This window comes from Seriola aureovittata, chromosome 5 (genome assembly GCF_021018895.1).
Source record: "Seriola aureovittata isolate HTS-2021-v1 ecotype China chromosome 5, ASM2101889v1, whole genome shotgun sequence".
NCBI lineage: Eukaryota > Metazoa > Chordata > Actinopteri > Carangiformes > Carangidae > Seriola > Seriola aureovittata.
The window spans coordinates 7409743-7429968 of NC_079368.1; the positions used below are offsets into that span (position 1 = coordinate 7409743).

At 39.7% G+C, this 20226-nt stretch overlaps 3 protein-coding genes across 3 annotated transcripts; 1 reads left to right on the top strand and 2 right to left on the bottom strand.

Moving 5' to 3' along the window:
• Positions 1-668: 668 nt before the first annotated feature.
• On the bottom strand, positions 669-9656 carry rnf10 (ring finger protein 10). The gene is made up of 17 exons (XM_056377482.1): positions 9115-9656; positions 8079-8263; positions 7693-7898; positions 7524-7614; positions 7223-7407; positions 6479-6615; positions 5440-5594; positions 4992-5120; positions 4666-4894; positions 4101-4234; positions 3818-3935; positions 3630-3731; positions 3396-3533; positions 3192-3283; positions 3023-3080; positions 1930-2094; positions 669-1824 (listed from the first exon to the last, which is right to left on the bottom strand). Exons 1-17 carry the CDS (start codon positions 9275-9277, stop codon positions 1751-1753), a joined length of 2361 nt encoding a protein of 786 aa, XP_056233457.1. The 5' UTR covers positions 9278-9656; the 3' UTR covers positions 669-1750.
• A 1453-nt stretch (positions 9657-11109) lies between these two features.
• Positions 11110-13699, bottom strand: pop5 (POP5 homolog, ribonuclease P/MRP subunit). Its single transcript, XM_056377486.1, has 5 exons — positions 13555-13699; positions 13326-13468; positions 12215-12364; positions 12042-12125; positions 11110-11731 (listed from the first exon to the last, which is right to left on the bottom strand). Exons 1-5 carry the CDS (start codon positions 13572-13574, stop codon positions 11625-11627), a joined length of 504 nt encoding a protein of 167 aa, XP_056233461.1. The 5' UTR covers positions 13575-13699; the 3' UTR covers positions 11110-11624.
• A 181-nt stretch (positions 13700-13880) lies between these two features.
• On the top strand, positions 13881-20022 carry unc119.1 (unc-119 homolog 1). Its single transcript, XM_056377485.1, has 5 exons — positions 13881-14307; positions 16046-16159; positions 16528-16636; positions 16762-16934; positions 17048-20022. Exons 1-5 carry the CDS (start codon positions 14073-14075, stop codon positions 17158-17160), a joined length of 744 nt encoding a protein of 247 aa, XP_056233460.1. The 5' UTR covers positions 13881-14072; the 3' UTR covers positions 17161-20022.
• The last annotated feature ends 204 nt before the right edge of the window (positions 20023-20226 follow it).

The window sequence follows — 20226 nt, forward strand, 5'->3', positions numbered from 1 at the left end:
CAACTATAAACTGAACTAATAATGAAGCCAGATATTTTGGGATATTAATGTAAACATTCACACGTTGATAAATGAGTCAGTTTAAATCTACAGGACATTTCTTTGGTGAACAGCCAACATAAACTTTCGTCCAACTCGTATATTTTGTAAGCAAATCACCCTGACTTCCGGGCTAATGTTGCGCTGAATCTATGTAACTTGAAGCGTCTTTAGGTTGATACTAAACTGACAATAGGATAATGAGATTGGGCAAGAAATATCCCATCACAGCTATATAAAATTAATCAGTCATTTTCTTGGTGTAAATACACAGTTTGGGGGTTAAGACTTTGGCTAATATCTGTCTGAATGAAAAGAACTATTGTTACATGGACAATAAAAAACCCGCATAATTCATTCATTTCAGTTGTTTCATACATTAAATGAATGTCTGGCCCTGCTCCAAGCCTGGTAATTAACCAGCCCCTTTGTGTTTCTGTGGTTGAGATAACTTTATAATAAACAGATTGTACTATAGACCTCAAACTTATCAGGACTGCCCTCGTGTGGTAAAAAGAAAATACTGCATCAATAATACAGCAGCCACTGTCCTAATTTCATGATGACCTTACCAAACATGATCCTTTACTGTCGCTGGCATTACACTAACTGCAGAATCAAACAGTCACTTCTTTGATTGTGCATAATTGTTTATTCATTTCAACAGACTAGTTATGTCCACTAGTCTATACACTTGCTCAAACATAAAGGTGAATATAGAACCCTCAAAACAAAAAAATTAAATTTTCTACTTTTCTTCAGGTTTCACAAGCATCCTTTCAATGTCAGCAATTCACTAACTTCACACATTTCCAACACTGAAATTAAACTGGGGGAGTAATGTTAAAAGTTAGTTAACATTCTACAACCGAAGATGAATGAGAAGAAAATGTGTATTTATGGTTTAACCAAGCAGAGTATACTGGAGTTCTGTTCAAACAACAGAACTAATCTCTTTAATACAATACTGTGTTTTCACCTCCTCACAATGGTATTAGATCATTATGCATTCATGTTGTTGTTACAAAATACTAGGGCATAGATCTCAAAGCAGCAATCCACAAAATCTATCCTCTTGAAAGCTGATGAAGAATAGGCCTAAATTATTACCTGTGAGAAAACAAAATGAAGTGTTTTTTTGCTGTAACATAACGTTCCAGAGTTATAATGTTTGTGCGTTGAGTATCCTGGAAAGATTCAAAGGTGCAACGTACCTGCAGCTGGCTGACTGCTACTGTAATATAAAGCACCCTCGAATTATCTTATCCTTATTACTCATGGGTCCCAGATGCAATGCTCAAGGTCAATTTTGAGGAAAGTTGGAAATCATGTAGCAACCACTGTGATGCAAGCCAGGCATCTGGAATCCATGAAAAGCCTGAAGCAAACATAGTATGAAAGCCAGCAGCTTGTTCTATTCCTTGCTTTACATAGCATCTGAACTAAATGTTCCCCATATGGCTTTCAGTGTGGCAGGTGGTTGCTGCAAAGCTTTGACCAAGTTGTACAAAAAAAATTAAACTAATGGCATGACACCCAAACAATGAATCAAGCCAATGGAACAATGACTTAAGCAGCATGAACTTTGGCTACATGCTAAAACCTATTTCCATAGCTTGTAAGTCCAAGAAAGATCTGCATGGAAGTAAAAACACAAGCAGTGGGAAGATCAACTCAAGAAATGATATGATTAAATTAACTTCAGTGTTGTCTACTTTGTGTGAACCATGGATGTGCTGAACAAAAGTTTCTGCTTTTTCTTCTTCTTCTTGCCTCCTTTCTCATCTGAAAGAAGAAACCAAGAATGAGTGCAAGTGTAAGAACACACATTGGCTTCAGACAAAAAAAAAAAAAAACTAACTTGATGCAGTTAATTCATGGATACCAGACCTGGGTCAACCACGGGTTGTGGAGGAGAAGCTGGACCATTGTCCAGCTCCAGAAGTGCCTTTTCAATGGCCTGGCTGAAGGAGTTCTGGAAGCTGGGCACCGGGACACGGTCCGACCCATCACTCTCTCCATCACTGTCTGCTGCTGGGGGAGCTAGGAGCTTATCTACATGGCACAAGACAGAATACAGACTTTAGGGAGTTCCATTGCTCAACAGCCCTAAAAACAGGTTTTACAGGAAATACTCAATAATACACTGAGCTCTGGTTTTCACCCTCACACTTATCAGTATGTGCTACTTGTACCAAGTGACTCAAGTACACAAGCAATCCGAGTTCATAGCGATCCATCAACACAGAAATGTATTCTTTTGTAACCAGCAGCCTAACAGACCATTTACCAAGTAAAGCATAGTTTCAGTTGTCAGTTTATTAATGTAAGATTTAGCATTATTATGACTAGAGATTTTTCCTTTAATATAGATTTTCAAAACTTGATACTATGACAACCTTAATAAAATAACAAGGACATTGTTAATATACAAACATATACTTAAAGAGCAAACTGTTGTTGGAACTCAAATATAAGACAACAGAAATGAAGTCAATTAAAGCACTTAAGTTACTTTTGCATAAAGATATATATTATAATAATTGGTCTATATAAGCTCTAGAAATGATGGGGTTGATGGTTTGTCTCCTGGTTTAAGTAGAATCAACCTGTTAACAACAGGTGCATTAACACTGTTAGCATTATTTTAGCTGCTGCATTTCACTATCAAAGGCCTCCAGTATTATACATTAGTATGTGTATTTCTACATTTCTATAATTGTTTGTACGTTAATCTAATTCATGCAGGTGCTACAATGCCACCATAAAACAAATATCCACTAATTAACTCTACAATGCCGGACTCCTGTGGATACTAATTACTGTATATTAAGTACTGCATATTTTCTAGTCAACACTAAATCTAGTCTTTTGTTGGGTGCATTATAATATCAAATTTTCAAGTTACTGTGTTCAAACCTCAAACAGTGTGATGCCTATCAGCACTTTACAAGCCACCACAACATCAGCGATCTTGCACTACCTTTCTTTGGAGTGATCCTGGGCCCAGCATCGGCTCTGGCTTTCCCATCTCTTAGCATCTATACAGGACAAAGTCAGGGTCACACCATGTCAAGTATATAAAGCTATGTGCTACAACAATTATGTTACACATTACCCTTATGACAAAGGCAATTTCAAACCATACACACCTGTGCAAAGGACATGCAGTGGGAGTCGTCCTCCACACTACCCACAACGGGTGAAGGGCTTTGCCCATTCAGACTCGGGAATCTCATCCCATCTAAGAGAGTAGAAGAAAACCAATTCACATCTCTCATCATACGCCATAAACAGCCAGCTGAAGAGAGTGAAAACATGGCACCATAAATTGCAGAGGAAGGAGCTATACTTACCAGAGGATGGGCTGCTGCTGAGAGGTGAAGGAGGGGCAAAACTGAAGTCAGGTTGGATCGGGGGGCTGCTGTTGTGAGGTGGAGAGCCAAATGCTGGGAAGTGCTGAAGGTTCTCTAATCCAATATGCACCTCAGGATCTGAGGGGACAAATATATTGTTAGGGAGAGATTTTTTATTCATCTTACTGGATAGTCATTTTCAGCTGGTGCTGTGAAGTGTTCCGCTGTACTTACATTTACCCTGCTTCTTGTTCTCCTCGATTTCAATTCGCTTCTCTCTGCGCTTCTCATCCCTCGCTTTCTTCTGCCTCAGGCGCTTTCTTTTCTCCAAGTCGTCTAAATATTTGGGGAAAATGTTTACTCAAAAATCTCTTTGCTGCAACTGTAAATTCACATCCTGTAAACAGGAAAAGTGTTCTGACCTGCAAATGTGTCCAGAGTTTCTTTGGAGAGGACAGGGGGCTGTAGGGCTAACTCACAAATACTGAACTCACAGGTGAGTGGCAGGTGAGCCAGATAGCGATGCCGACGACGGATCTCCTGCAACGAAGCCATACAGGAGAAATCAAGGTCAAAGAAGTAACAGAAAAATGTTTCACTTTTGGAAATAAAAATATTACAACAAAAAACTATTAAATATCAAGGTCTCATCTATTATGGCTACATTTAAATTGTATCAACAGTATGTGATTTGTGTTTGCTGACCTCAGTGACTGTGTGTCCAACTATCTCCACTACTGTGGCTGTGATGGAGTCAGGACTGGCCTCCAAGCTGCCGTATTCACGCAACAGACAGCGTACATTCACAGGATGCAGGAACATCTGTTGGCAGTCCTCAGCTGGAAGGAGAAAAAATGTGAGGGAGCAAAAGTTGATGAGAGAAAGTCTGAATCAACACTGAAACTTAAATGTGAGGAAAGAAAAAACAACAGCCAAGACAAACAAAGGCTTCCTGTACTTTGTAATGGTCAGACCCAAGGACATCCTTCATTGTTTTGATTTTTATGATGAGGACAAACATTTGAACTATGTTTAAAGAAGGTTAATGTCCCTCAATTCTGATTTTTTTTGTACAAAAACAAGATTTGTCCCATGTCTTGCTTAAGTCAGATTCAACCATCAGTTGGTGCTTATGTAATCACAAAGTTTGCAGTTCAGTTTCCTCAAAGTATCATTTCCCTCACAGCAGCCAAGCTTGACAAGTTGAAAATTACCTTTCACTTTTGGGAAACCACACAAGGTTGAGGCAGGAGGGCAGAGAATCACCCACCTTGGTAGAAATAGTAGTAGGGTCCATGCACCACACTGGCTGAGGGACGTGCTGGCAGTGCCTGGTCGGCTGGGTTCTCCTCATCAAGCTGGGGCTCTGGGGGTGCATCCATTACAGCCTCAGGAGGCTCTTCCAGCACACTCTCCAGAACACCTCCAGGTAACCCTGGCAGCTCCTCTGTGGGCTCTGCCACCTCATCATCAAATGCAGAGGAGTACTGCAGCACAGGCTAGAGAGGGTGGAAAAAAAGTAAAGTAATTTGATATCATCACCAACAGATACGATACAGACCAAAATGTGTAGAAAAGGTGCATTTTCAGACTCACCTTGGCACTGGTGACGTTAGTCACCACTTCCTCCACAGGGGAAGGAGGATCTTCCAGAGTCAGAGAGGACAATTCAAAGCTGTCTGCTGCATTTGCCTTCACCTGCTTCAGCAGCATTTCCTCTCGCTCCTATACCACAGAGACAGACAGTAAATGATCAGTCTGCAGCTGTGTATGGTTTTACTCTGTATAACAAAGTAGGTTTCATGTTCCACTTACACACATGCAAGACAAAACTGCATTGATTTTACATTCAGTGGCATTTCAAAAACCCACATGTTACCCTTTATCAGTGTTTCATTGTTCATGTTTAATTCATGTATTTTGCATGCTATCATTTCATACAGGGACACTGTGTTCCCTATGTACTGTCTAATGTTTTATTTCTGTCTACAGACAAAGTAATATAATTGTTCATTGTCACAGATAGGCACGTAGCTTTAGTTACCTGCAAAAGACAAAGAGCGCTCTGGATGAAACAGCCCTGGGCGTCCTCTTCCAGTCCAAGCTGAGCCTGCAGGGCAGCCTTTTCCTCTGCCACCAGGCTGAGGCCCTGGGCCGGGGAGGTCAGCAGCAGCTTGGAGTACGGGCTAAGACACGCATCTAGAAAACACACACAAACCATCCTGTCAACACATTTATTCGTCCCATGACCTGTCTTTACTAACATTACCTCTTTTATGATCAAGCAGTCATCAGTGTGAGGACAAAGACAGTGATCTCTTACATTCAGATATCATACATGGAGCTCAGATTAAAATCACATTGGCCATCTTTATGACACTGAGCAAGATTTTTAAGTGCAGAATAGACACCCAAAAGTGTATAGTCAGTATTAACTTGAATGCTTTTTCAACTGAAAATCGCAAAATCATGAGGGTCAAACTATGAAGTTACAATCATAGATCTATAAACATGTGTCTTATTAGTTTCATCTATATTTCATCTTTTGCTACAGCAGAACTTTTTCCCCATCAGGTTACGGCTGATTAAATATTTTAACATTTAATCTAACAAGTGCTTTACATCCATTAAAGGACTAAGAATCCTAAATAATGTGGTCTAGTGAAGTACACTGAATAAAATGTAATTGTTTGCACTTATTTACTCTCTTCTCCAACTCAGGCTCTTTCACTACTGCTGTTTTTTAAAAATAAATGTGCATTTATGTGCCACATTAATCTTTCTGGTACCACTGGATTAAAATGGAGGCTCTGCTCTTTATTTACCAGCTGTCATTGTGAATATTGAGTCGCAGCTCCATTGATGATGGCTATTTTTCATTCACTGTGCATGCAGTTCACAGAACAGACTCAGAGTTGATTGAATTAACTCAAATCAGCTGCTCTGGAACTGATAACTCAGTCTCCCATCTCAGGGTTCATCAACTCATAGTTCAGGGTTAGGCTCAGAGTTTGTTAAACCTGTTCTCTGGAAGACCCCCCCAATCGATCTCTTTCATTAACAAAGATGCCGCTGCCTCTCACCTCCAAAGCGCACAGGCTCCTCCACCTTCACCCACTGAGAGCTAGGCATCGCCACCAGAGCCCCCTTTTCCCTCCGCATCAGGCGCATGGTGATTACATCACCTACTGCATACTGCCTGGTTTCCATAGCAACCACACTGCAACAAGAAACCAATTGTTAGAGGCAAGTGTCAAAACACACCTGACCAAAACAAAATATACTAAACTGCTTCTATGTGAAGGCTTCAGAGTTTTCCTTGTTTAACCTTTATTAAGAAATATTTACTCCTCCTTAGCGCATGTGTCTATATTGTGTTTGTTTCTTTTTTCAATTATTCCCAATGAGGAGAGAGGGTATGCGTATTTTTTCAGAGTGCTCCGAGCGCTTCTAGTTGAAAATCTCTGAACTTTTCAGAAATGTGCTGGTGTCATCACTGTAGCTCCTTTTCAGGTAACTGAGCTGGGGTGGGACTCGTCACGCTGGTAACCAAGAAAAGAAAGAGAAGCTTATTTTGGCCGTTTATGTCTATTCAGAGCTGTATATGTCGGATAGAAACTACCACAACACAGACAGAAAAGCCCAATGGAGGTGGTGATATGCTCTCAAGATTTTGTTGTCATTGAAAGAAAACCCATGCACATCTCTTTTTTTGACAAAGTGCTGGGATGAGTCCCTCCTCAGTGCCCTACCCGGCTCTTCCACTAGAAAAAAAAAAAAATGCTATATGGATGCACGCCTTTAAGTTTTATTTATTTCTCATTTACCTCTTCAGGTCAGCGGTGTGCACGGCCTCATAGCAGATGGGACACTTGGACCAGCTCTTGTCACTGAGAGAAAGGTAGTGCAGCATGCATGGCCAGCAGAAGATGTGTCCACAACGAGTGATGCGTGCTGCCAGAGGAGCATAGAGGCAGATGGGGCAAGACGGCACCTCATGGCTGTAAATGCGCTGTAGACGCACACAAACAGACTGTCATTATGTGTATCAGTATATAAATGAATGTGGGCTACATTTCTTACACACGTGTACTGGTGGGCACAGCTCAACAGATGGCGAGCACTCACCACTTGCTGCACACAGTCCCAGTTGACCAGAGTGTCTGGATCAGTGAAGTGAGCCTTGTAGTCCTGGTCATCAGTCACAACAAACTGGCAGCTGAAACACACAAAGATAGGTTGACTCTCACATGTTCAGCCTGTCTACATATGTTTTACTGTCTGCGGGGCTGCTTACTTGGCCTGCAGAAAAAGCTCCTTGTTGAAGGGCTTGTGCTTGTGGCCCCACTTGTTTCGGCGGCCCCAACAGGAGTGGCCTCCATCTCCAACGCCACCATTACCTCCACGGGGTTCAAAGGTGAAGTTCAGCAGGTGGTTCAGACTTATTTTTTTCGGTCCAGCAAACTGAGCCGGGCTAAACTCGGCCCGGCGCGTCTCTGCTACCTGGAGAGGCAGATGTGGAAAACAATCTGTTAAGTACATTTTAACTTAAAACTAAAGCTATACTTCTCAAACTTTCACATTAAAACATATTTCTTAATCACTCACACTGATGAAATGTTTTTCACATGAAAGACATGTTTTAACAAATTAAATACAAGGCCACCCTTTAAAAATACCAACCTCCTCACGTCGTCCTCCACCTGTAACTCCATACTGTCGTCCTCCGCCTCTCTGAGGGGGTCTCTTGTCAAAATTCTTGCTTTTCTGTGAATTGGTGCGGCGAGGGCCTTGGAAACCCTCAGCTTTAGGAAAGGAAGGCTCACGCTTGCGGCTGTAGCGCTTGGAGCCTCCATTATTTTTACCTTCTGAAATTTAAGAAAAAATATCCATTAGCTACATGAATACAGAAATGTATATTTAAATATAACCTCTTCACTTTGTTGACATGCGCTTTGGAGGTTGTTAACCAGAAACTGGTGGACGAAAAAAGTCATCTTAGTGACTTGGTAGCCTGGGCTCTTGTAGGCATGTAAACATATCTAATTAAATTTGCCATCATTAGTGCTATGGTTAAAAATAGGCCTTCTCTACAGCTTCAAACCAGCTGGTGGAATAGATGTGCTTGTGAGCAAACCACACACAGCATTATAGAGAATTTAACAGTTTAGTAGTGACACAGGCCAACTTCTGTAGGTTGTGCATTTTCTAGCCTCAAGGTGGTGTGTTGAAGCTAGGGACAACATCCACACATCCTAAAGGTCATATTCAGACTGTACAAAAGGAATGGAAGTGGAAGTGGACTCTCACTTGAGAAAAGGGATTTTAAAATTATGCACGAGGTAGGAAGTCGTTCAGACAAAAAAAAAAAACCTAAAATAGAGTGACATGTAAATTATACAAGTTGTAGGGAGATAAAACTTTGTTTATGCAGAAGTTGATTGTTAAATGTGTCACTGAGACTCCGCATCCATACATATGACAGCTGTGGTGCTAAATACAGGGCAAATTGAATTACAAATGCAGTGTTGTCTGAAATATCAGCCACAGTTCTGTCTGTTAGTGGGTCAAGTGTTTTGACAGCGACGTCAGCCATACCAGATGAACTGCGCTACTGCTAGGCCCCAGCAGGCCAAACGGCAATGAGGGTGTTTAGCTGCGGATGATGTGTGTGACAACATCGAGTGACATTCGTGGTTGCTTACTGACGGGTTTTCACCTGTTTTGGGTTTAGATTCGCCCGGTGGTGGGCCTGTGGAGCTGGAACGGGGCGGAACCTTGGTGCTGGTGCTGCTGTTGGGGTTTTTCTCCATGTTTGTTTCCGTGCAGTGAGCGGTGGTGAGGACGAGCTCCGGGCAGAGAGCTGCCGAGCTCTCTAGCATCAAACAGAAAAACGGAGGAAAGCGGGCTGCAGTGAGTGCGGGTCAGGCGACGAAGGCCCTGATTCATTTCTGTCAAACGCGGAGACCCCATCACGGCGACATCTTGACAACAAAACAAACCCGAGAAAAAATAAGAGACACGATCTCGGCGTCTCAAGTTATGGAGGCTGTTGCAAAAGAGGACGAAAGCTCGCCACGAGGGGCCAAGACCCCTAAATTTAAGGTTTTTTCTCGTTAAGGAAAACTATATGCCCTTAACAAGGCCTTAAGTGTTCTCCAACGGCTGGAAAACGAGTCAATTTAAAGATTTTGATCAAAAAAATATTTCCGTTACGACGAGCTTGCACTAATGGCGACGGGTCGCCAGACAAGAAGAGAGACCCGGATGTTTCTTGTAATGCCTGCCTATGTTGGGCCCTGTAGGCATCATGGGAAATGTAGTAGTAACAGCGTTGTCAGCTATGTAGGTATAAACCAGGGTAAGTTTTAGGGTTTTACGGTAATAAAATGGGTTTAGAAAAAAAAAAATTCTGTTAATTATTTGAATGTGGTGATAAAGATATTAGTATGACACCATACTGACCTAATACCAGTGTCGTTAAAGGTTATTTAATATCAACTGATATTGACCAAACGTAGATATCTGGGCATCTTTAATAAAATATGGTTACCAATTGTACAGTTTTGCTAAGTTTAGATGATCTACGTGTCATCAACGTGTGTGCAGTAGTTAATTATTTTTAAGCGAACCACAACAAAAATGATACCAAAGTAGTTCTTTAATTTGGAAATAAAATAAAGATAAGCACAAAACATAGTATAAATACAAAAGAAATTCAGAAAAAAATAAACTCTATTTCTTCAGAATTAGGCCAATGTCTTATTGATATGTGACACTTTTATTTACATTGTCCTTTATTAAAAAAAATAAAAAAAATAAAAAATTTGAGATACAAATTCAGCTTCAGCATTGGAAACAAACCTCACCTTGCTGTGAAAATATTTTCATGCTGACCATCAGGGGTCTATTCCAGATGGTGGGTTTAGTGAAAAGTGAGTTTCTTTATCCTTAGATGAAAGAATCTCTGGGTTTTCCCTTCCTGAAACTGAGATCACTTTAACTCTGGGTCAGTTGCCACAGTAACTCACTGTTAAGCTCACTGGCAGGTTTTCTTCAACAAACCATAAGTTTCTGTCTGTCTTCGCCCCTCCTGCAAGCTTCTGACATAGCGTGTCATTTTCTCATTCATACTGTCTACATAAAAGTGGAGATCAGACACATTCATTTAATTAATGTACATTGGGAGATTAAAATCCCGATTAGACCATAGTTTCTTACCGTCTTTACTAACATTACCTCTTTTATGGTTGATCAGTCTAAGGACACAGACTGCGATCTCTGACATTCAGATATTATATATAGAGGCGTCACCCTCAGCTCTATGAAAATCTGCATTGTCACTCTGAGACTCTGGACATTAAGATACCTGTCATATTGTCAATCAGTTCCTCTGAACTGAAGCATTTACTGTGCATTCATCACTGAATAAAAAACATCTGCTTTAGACACACAAGCCTCTGATCTATGAAGAATCATTTCTCATGTTCTGATTGGTCTCACTGATGAACAGTCCTATCATAGCCGTCATATCATTTTGTAGATGATGTGATATTTCTGAGTGAGGATGAAAGTAGTGCAACTGAAAATACTTTAACATTTAAAAACTACACTAAATGTATTGTAAAAGTGAGGTTTTGAATATAGGCTGCAGATAGTCTGAAAGTGTTTTAACAGCAGATAGTCAATTTTTTAGGGAACCACAACGAAACGATTCCAAAGTAGTTCTTTAATTTGGAAATAAAATACAGATTAGCTACGACAAAACATAGTATAAATACAAAAGAAATTCATAAAAAAAATAAACACTATTTCTTCAGAATTAGGCCACAGTCTTATTTTGCTATGCGACTGCAGTTTTATTTACACTGAGCCTTATCCAAAACAAATAACAGATACTAAATCAGCATTGGAAACAAACCTCACCTTGCTGTAAAAAATTTTCATGCTGACCATCAGGTCATCCTGCCAACCCAAATTACTTATGTGACAAAGTAAAACAAACACAATGTAATGTGTTCCTTTGTTGAAAACAGGCATAAGGTCAGTCATCTTTCTGTGGTTACAAATCCGCTGAGCAGCGGCAGGGGACCATGTTTCCACGCAGCTGGGTATGCATTTCTTCAATTGCTTCATATCTCCCCCCTATTAGTCTTGTAACCAAAATAGTCAGAGCCAGACATCCAGGGAGAACAACATAGCTGCCACCTTTTACTGCACGTTGTGAAGTCACTCTCCTTCATCTTCTTCACTTCCTAAATCATCTTCTAATGCTTCATTCTTTCCTCTTGTTAGGGAGCAATTCAGAATTGCTTGGCGAACCTGTTGTTTTTCCTCTGTAATTAAAAAAAGAGAAGTAACCAGTCAAATGCTGTTTTTCTTTGTAGGCCTTGTATTGGGATATGTTGAGACCTTCAGTAAACTAAAGGCTAAAGGCTGCAATGCAAAATTCAAAAGGCTAAATGCTCTAATCCATCCTATAAGAATCACACTCAAAACTGGTAAACATTTAAGTTAATATCAGAACTTTATCATTGAAGAGTTTAAAAAAACACATCAGCTAAATAAATAAACAGACCACTACTGACTGTAAGTGCAAAGTTCTGTATAAATGACATTAAGATAGGAGTCAATCAAATCCCTTACCTTCGTTTTTACATTTAGGGAGCATTCGATGGAGCTGCTGGGTATTATATCGAATCAGAAACTTCTGACATGTTCTAATTGTTCCTGGAAAACAAATATTGCTCAATGAATGTTTAAGATTGTTTAAAGGTATGGCTGATTCATTATGAAATGCGTGTTGATGTTTTTCTTACCTCCCACATGCAAACAGTTTAGAAAACATGGAATCTTCTGCCCACGAGCTTCAACACTAGTTATGAAAGGCAATGCAGACCAGAGGAGTCTGTAACACCTTTTGGGCAAACGCAGAAATACTATTCCAGTATGAGCATTCAGATACTTCACTAAAAAGAGACAGAAAAAGCAGAGAACACAGGGAGATTAGAAAATACTACACTATCCTTTAAGTATTAGTGATGATTTTTGGAGTCAAAACCAGTATCAGCACCTAAGAGTTGAAGGGTTGGGACAATCCTTAATATTCTCATGTTACATCTAATGTTTTTTTTAAGAAGTCTGGACAGATTCATATTACTTCAGCTCTAAAACTATAGTAATTTATCCTACAAGCAGTGATGGATATTAACTTAAATAATATATATGTACTTGCACATGTATGCTACTCCTATTCAGCAAATTTCACAGGCAAATAGTATAGGCTACATTTTACTCAATTACATCTATCCGACAGCTGTTTTTACTAGTTAAGATTTTACATACAAAAAAATATGATCAGTATCAGTTTTCAAACCATGTCAGAATCTGAATCTCAGAATCTGGTTTAAGGTTTTCAACATACAAGGAATTTAATTTGGTGTTTGTGTGCATGACAATAAACTTAGTAAGAAGAGAATAAATATATACAAAGATGAAACAAGTACTGCAGGCCAGATAGCTTAAATATAAATAGAAAAGTTTAACAATAGGATAAAATATTTACAATAATGAATTAATAATAATAATAATAATAATAATTGTGAAAAATTTTGATAGAAAAATATAATTATATACAATACAAATATGTATGCTGTGCAAAATGACTTGGGGGTGAATTGTGGAGTTAGTCATTTTAATAATCCAATTAAGTAAAAGTAAAAAAAAAAAAAAAAAATCAATATATTATAACACGTCCCTAGGCCATTCTGATACATGAGTAGTTTTGGCAGTTTAGGTACATTTTCTGATTATAGGTCTGTATTTTTTATTTGAATGCAGGATCTTTACTTGTAATTGAGTTTATTTAAATTGTGTTTTTTCTACGTTACCAAGGTAAAGCTTTTAAAAAGTACTTGCACCACTTCTTACCCGAGAATCCGACACTGCTGAGAGCTAATCCGTAGTCCCCGTGTGTGCGGGCCACCGCTGCCTTCACTGCAACCGCAACAGTTCGGTCATCCAGCAGCAACAGGCGGCTCCGGTCCGACACGTTGACTTCGCACAGCAAATACCTGCCGACGGATAAGGTACAGTCAGAAATTAAACGTGACAGCACAAATATGTGGGCAAATGAAACACGAGGGGGACATTTTTTTACCTCGACTTCACGCGTACCATCGCTGCTCCACTCTTCTTCTGTGGGAACTTCCGTCAACAAACCTATCCGCTATCCGGGGAAATGCAGTAGCGCCACACGGTGGACATTAATAGCAACCGACACTTGATGTACTTGACATGGTACACTGGGCAGCACGAATCTGTAGCTGATTATTTGTCAAGACTCTTTTCCTAACGGCAAACAGAAACACTGAACGTTAGTAACATTCCTCCAAGAGAAGAGGAGAAAACTGTCTGATTTAACGCAGGCCAGTCTTTAGCACATTAGTGGTAACACAATACGCACACTTGAAGAGGAAACGGGAAGGCCTGGGCTTTAAACCATTCATACCCTGTCGGTAACTATGACAACCTCCATCGTTCTCAGCCAATCACAATCTTGCTTTTCCGTCTCCCGTACACGTTTTACGCCATCTTGAAATTACACCCGCAGTTTGTCAAGTCGCTCCCAATTTGGAAAGCACAACAACTCTTTTCATTATCGCCACAGTTTCCGGTATGAACAGTTCTCGAAACAAACCGACACAGGCAGTCGGCAAGGGACAAGCGGACGCAGACAGCAGTTCGGAGACGACCCACCGGGATCGAAAGATCGGAGGAGGTATGCTGAAGAAGCTGAAGTCGAGGCGCAGTCAAACGGATAAGTGGCCTGTGGTCACAGAGGATGAACTCCGGGCTCTGGGAAGAGATATTTCCCCGGACCATGTCCTGGGTCTCCGGGCTGTCACGGAGGGTAAGTTTTGTGAACGTTAACTTGGTTTTATTTAATACGGTTAAATCACACCACTCAACGGGCATCATTCATTTACCCAGAGCTAATTGTGGCTAAGCACCCAGTTTGCAAAACAGCTGACAATAGGTCCGCTAATTGTAAATGGATCTACTGGTTAATGTTGAATTAGTGAAATGCTTAACGCCATATATCTCTGCTGTGAGTCAGGCATTCTCATTGTTTGTATTGTTAACCAAAGAATAAGGATGTTCCCAGGGGTGCAGCTAGGAATTTGGGCCACCTAGAAGGACTGTTGTTCAGGGTCCCTTGTCCTTAAACCTGCATTAATGTCAAGCAGCTGAAAACACAAGACGGACCTTATGATCTTAAAAAGATTAGAAAGACACAAACAGTTTTGCCATCATTGTTGCTAAAATTAGGGACTTTTCAGACACCTTTAGTGACTTTTTTTTTTTTTTTTTTTTTACCAAGCGACTTTTTGGACAAACCTCAGTCACTTTCATAGATGACGGTCAGCAGTTAGGGCAAGAGGCACCTGTTTCTATGTCTGCTCTGTTCAGTGAGAGCACTTCAGCTAACATAGACGAGAATGAGCTGCGCATGTGCAGACTGTGCACTGTGTGAGAGAAAAAACAAAAATAAGCTATTCTTTAGCTTCTTTCTCTCTGAGTGATCATTTTTACATTTACATAAATATAGGCAAAATCACAGCACAGCCATTGTCTTTAAATTATATGTATGGTGATTCTGGCAGGATTTTGACGGTGCTGAGCATCATCTTGGAAATGACTTGAAAGTTACTGCTGGTTAACATGTAGTCTTAATGGGCTGTGTTTCAGTCACTATTTCATACTTTTCCCGTTGTCTGACAACAGAAACATAAAAATATGTAAATGAAAACAGGTGAATCGGGAATTTGGCTGTATCAAAATACTGTGTGAGAAGCAACCAGATGTAAAGACCATTTGACACTAAGCAGAGCACAACGCATTGAGGTGACAAACATGGTAATTAGTGCATGATGTCATCCCGTAACATTTAGCGACTTTTCAAACAGGCGTTAACCACTTTCCATTGGAAGTGGTTGGCAACACTGGACACAAACTCATTCACAGCTATGTCTCTTACCACCTGTCGAATGTAGGTCTGCCCACTAAACATTTAGCTTTATTTTGGTCTCCAGCCATTTGTGAAGGTAATAGTCACAGACTTTCTCGGTTTGCCATTTGCCAAGAGTTTATTCATCCAAACATCTTCATGCAGCTTTAAGTAGTTTAAATGGACGTTTTTATACAACCTTTCCACAACTGCTCTGCTTGAACCCTCTGACTCAAACCCCAGGGTCTGTCACCAGACACCCTGTCTGCAACAGTTGCAGCTAATGCTTAATGCCTCTCATTGTTTTTGGCTTTTTCACCGACCAGACAACAATGTCATTACTTCCCTTCTCTCTCACAACACTTTGTTGAGCCTGTGCTTTAGCATTACTCACCACAACTGCAGCTTGCCAAAGCTAGAAAACAGATACTGAAACCCTAGTTGCTCATCAATTGCTATCTCAGTTCTCTAAGTAAGGGTAAGCCTCTGTGCTCACAAAATTCATCCTAATGAAATATGAAAGACTCATTTTAAATATAATGTGACTGCTAATGGTTGGTTGCTTGTTCGATAATGATCTCACCTTTTATATGTTTGTGTTTTTCTTAACACGAACTTACACTTTTATTTCATATTGCAGACTATCTTTGCAAACCTGAAGACAATATCTACAACATTGACTTTACACGTTTCAAAATCAGAGATCTGGAGACAGGGACAGTCCTGTTTGAGATTGCCAAGCCTCCCAACAGTGGTAAGTGATGTATTAACTTTTGCCACCCAACCAAGCTTAATATCCTTAAAATGTAGGATGGACACAAAGGAAATGTACAAATTATGGGCCCACTTATAGATGCAACTATTTATAAATTTCACACAGAGATTTATTTCTTGCAGCAAGCCATTTTTTTCTTGTACAGTCAGAGTTCTGTAAAATTTGTAATTGCAAACTTACATCTTCTTGCAGTGTGAATACTCAATAACTGTTTTTGTAAAGCTGTCCTTTTGTTGACCAGTTTGGAGAGACATATATATGTATATACATATATATGCAGCCAATTATTGTAATTTTGCCTATCCTGTCAATGTATACGAGTTAAATGAACATGTTTTCTGTATTAGGTCCTATGGAGAGCGAAGAGGAGAGTGGAGATGTAGACACTAGTGCAGGACGTTTTGTCAGATACCAGTTTACGCCAGCCTTCCTAAAACTGCGCACTGTTGGTGCAACGTAAGTAAAACTGACTATAACTTTCTGAATGAACATAGTTGTACATAGTAATCAAGCTTTTGTCTTGTCAGTGTCTTGATAGTCAATTGTAAATTTTGTCTGTCTTGTTTGTTTCTTAACTACAGTGTCGAGTTCACAGTGGGTGACCGGCCAATCAACAGCTTTCGTATGATTGAGAGGCATTACTTCCAGGGGCGCCTTCTCAAGAACTTTGACTTTGACTTTGGCTTTTGCATTCCTAATAGCCGCAACACATGTGAACACATTTATGAGTTTCCACAGCTTCCAGACGACCTCAGTGAGTTCTAGTCTGTTGTGGTCAGCCACTTATTTTAATGTTACTGGGTTTATATTTTATATCATAATCCATAGTATAATAATCTTAGTTTTTTTGTCCCTCACTCCTTCTAGTTCGCCTAATGGTGGAGCACCCTTATGAGACCAGATCAGACAGTTTCTACTTTGTGGACAACAAACTCATCATGCACAACAAGGCAGACTATGCCTACAATGGTGGTCTGTAATACCTGATGTGAAAATGTGTGCAATACCTCCCAGGGGATTGATTTCTTGGATTACAACCATCAGAAAGCTTTTCAGTGGACAGAAGTATTCTCTCCTTTGTGGACATTCCTACAAACATGACAACATACTTCAGAATCAACAGACCACATCTGCCTTGTAATGAAATCATGGATCCATTCATCAGTACCTCTCAGAGCTCCGTTTCTGGGACTCAGAGGAATGTTCTGTTAAATATTTCTCTGTTAAATCTGATTGAAGCCTTTTTGTTCTGTCTTTCAGTTTGTCATACAAGTATCATGTTACTGCTTGAACACTTTTTGCCTTTTTTTTGTCTCTGTCTCTGCTGGAAAGGGACATGTTGAGTCACAGACTTTCTCATGGCAAAGCCCATAGACTGTGTTAGTTACTACTTAATTTACTTAAATATATAGATTTTATCAGTTGCAGTTTATTTGAACCACCTCTTGCCATTGACCGCTGTGTTTCCCATATGGAAAAGCGAGCATTAACTAGATGTTTTACAGTATTGTTAGTCATAGATGATCATGTAGCACTAGTTGAAATTGTTTGAGTTTCATTGCTCCTTAGATATCTACTATCAGTTGTGAGTAATTGAGACTGTTTTTGTCAGATATTTAAGCTTGGTGTTCATTTTATATGGTACATTGTTAGGTTGACCAATCTCTTCAACAACAGCATGCAGTCCTTTCACAATTTCAGATGTCATCTTCATCTTGCTAGAATCTGTTACATTTTTATGACAAAATCTTTTTAACATCATGGCTGTCGACTGGGAATCTAGTGCCTGTCAAACTCTGGGATACCTGAATAGGACATGGTAGCAGCAGAATCTAAGTTACTTGACTTGATACATCTTTCTTTAAATGCCGTCCATGTCTAAAACTATTTGATCTGTTTACCCACTCCAATGTGTAATCACAGATATTTAATCCCTTGAGGTCTGTTTCCCTGGTTCATTTAGTACAACAGCACTGTGAATCCCACTCTGAAGGAGTTGACTTTGGCCAATGGGGTGGTGTACCTATTAGTAGCATACAACTTGACAGTACAGAGTTTTGTAGTTTGGTAGTTGATTTATTTTTAATCAGGGTTGTTTATTTTTAATCAGGTCCTGGGGTTGATACAGAAGTTGACCTGTCTCTTTCGATTCATGGAAGCCCTGCTTAAAGACCAAATCGGTGGTTTTGCACAATTTATTGTAAATGTTCTACGTTCACTACAAATTGTGTAATATTTTTTATTACACACAAGTCTATTAAGTACAATGTAATGAAACTTTTCACAACAGTCCTGCAATAAATCCTACTTAGTTAGAGCTATTTGTAAGTTTTGCTATTGCTACATAGCCAGCTTTAGCATAAACAGCTGTTTACTTACCATTCAGCCATCATTGCATTTACAGTACAAGAGGTTATACACCCTCTGAGCAGGGCTGCTCCCTCAGGGCAGTCTGAACGATACATTGACTCTGTATTGGAAAGTGAAGAGATGGGTCAATTGGGCTGCAGCTAGCCAGCTGGTTAGCATGCAAATTGCAGAAGAAGAAAATAAGTGATAGAATTAAAAGCAAAAAAGGACTTGGTTTCCACCACTGGAGACCGGTCTTGGTGAGTAAAAGAACGAAATGTGATGCTGAACGTGCAACGTTTCTTCTAGACTATTAAGTAAATAGCTGTTAATGCCACCATTTGCCATATAGCATTAGCAAAACTTACAAACAGTTCCCTTAAGCAGATTATGCTTATTTGTTGACACTCAGAGAAGTGTTCATTCAAGTCCATGGCCATTCAGGAGGCACTGATACTGTTAAATTATTCTGCATATACTAAAAGGTGTTCCTTAAATCTGGTAACTCGGTGTAAAAGTGTCTGATATACGCCATAAATCATTCAACAATGAAAAGCTTGAAAATAGTCACTGCTTGCAATGTAATTTCCAATGTAAATATCCACTGTGATTATCTCGTTCAATATTACTGATTTTCATATTGCACAGAAAAGAATGAAAATCAGCAGCTACCTGAAAGGCTAGAAGTGAGTCTTAAACCTTGTAGATGGTCACAATTGCTCTAAGAGTGGGATATGTAATTTGCAGTTAATCGGTTAAATCATGCAAAACCACCGAAACGGTCTGATAATCTTTTTCCATGCTCAAATGATCTGGGCTTCCTTTTACTGTACATTGTAATATTGATTCCCTGTGCCTTGTATCCAGGCGTTCATTGTGTTTTTTAATGTCTGAGAACCTCGCGTTTCATCCTGCTGAAGGCAAGCGCTGCAGTACGATGCTCCTCTCACCCAAAATAAGGTGAAGGGAAGAGAATTCAGCTCTTCACATCACACTCTCTGATGAATATAATATTTTGCAGCATCTTGCAGTACTGCCATGTGTGAAACAAGGGACATCATATAGCCTAACATAAGACATTTCAAATACTCAACGTGTTACAAAATTGTCATCATTACGTAGCCCATTAATAACATTCAACAAGTGTGATGTCAGGCACACACGGCCGTAATCTTTGCTCCATGACCCTATACAACCTCAATTGTTTTGTCAGTTGGACTCAATGGGTGTTTGTCGGTTGAACTGCTGGGAAGCAGCAGTGATGGTGTAGTAGTTCATAACACTACATTTGTTTTGCCATACAGTATCAGTCAGTGGTATTTTATCTTAAATTCTGATTATCTAAATGCCTTGAGAAGTGAGTACACTTTGTGTATCTGCACAAAAAGACTACATGACTGACTGTAATTCCTCTTTTTATATTGGCTGCTTTTACAAATGATACACATGTCATAATAGATTTATCGTTAATAAAAATGTCTGACAAAACATATTCACATTGAAAAGCTAGTGCTCTTTATAAGTAGATTATCAGGGATTTTGGGGGGCTTTCCTGTCTTCCAGCTGGCTTCACAAATAGCATGAATAATAAACAATAAGCAGGTAATCTGATCATGTGGCATGTCCAGGACACTAAAACATGGTTTTATCAATGTACATTTACACTATGTCAGCTATATTTGTACCTCAAAATATAA

Bases quoted from the DNA above. Each gene is read 5' to 3' on its own strand.
- rnf10 (XM_056377482.1), bottom strand. From the start codon at position 9,277: ATGCTAGAGAGCTCGGCAGCTCTCTGCCCGGAGCTCGTCCTCACCACC. The intron at 4,235-4,665 runs GTGGGTGATTCT...TTCTCCTTCCAG, and splicing joins CTACTACTATTTCTACCAAG to CTGAGGACTGCCAACAGATG. The intron at 3,936-4,100 runs GTCAGCAAACAC...GCTTCGTTGCAG, and splicing joins TTGGACACACAGTCACTGAG to GAGATCCGTCGTCGGCATCG.
- pop5 (XM_056377486.1), bottom strand. From the start codon at position 13,574: ATGGTACGCGTGAAGTCGAG. The intron at 12,126-12,214 runs GTAAGAAAAACA...TTTGTTTTCCAG, and splicing joins AAACTGTTTGCATGTGGGAG to GAACAATTAGAACATGTCAG. The intron at 11,732-12,041 runs GTAAGGGATTTG...TTTTAATTACAG, and splicing joins CCCTAAATGTAAAAACGAAG to AGGAAAAACAACAGGTTCGC.
- unc119.1 (XM_056377485.1), top strand. From the start codon at position 14,073: ATGAACAGTTCTCGAAACAAACCGACACAGGCAGTCGGCAAGGGACAA. The intron at 16,160-16,527 runs GTAAGTGATGTA...TTTCTGTATTAG, and splicing joins TGCCAAGCCTCCCAACAGTG to GTCCTATGGAGAGCGAAGAG. The intron at 16,637-16,761 runs GTAAGTAAAACT...TCTTAACTACAG, and splicing joins CTGCGCACTGTTGGTGCAAC to TGTCGAGTTCACAGTGGGTG.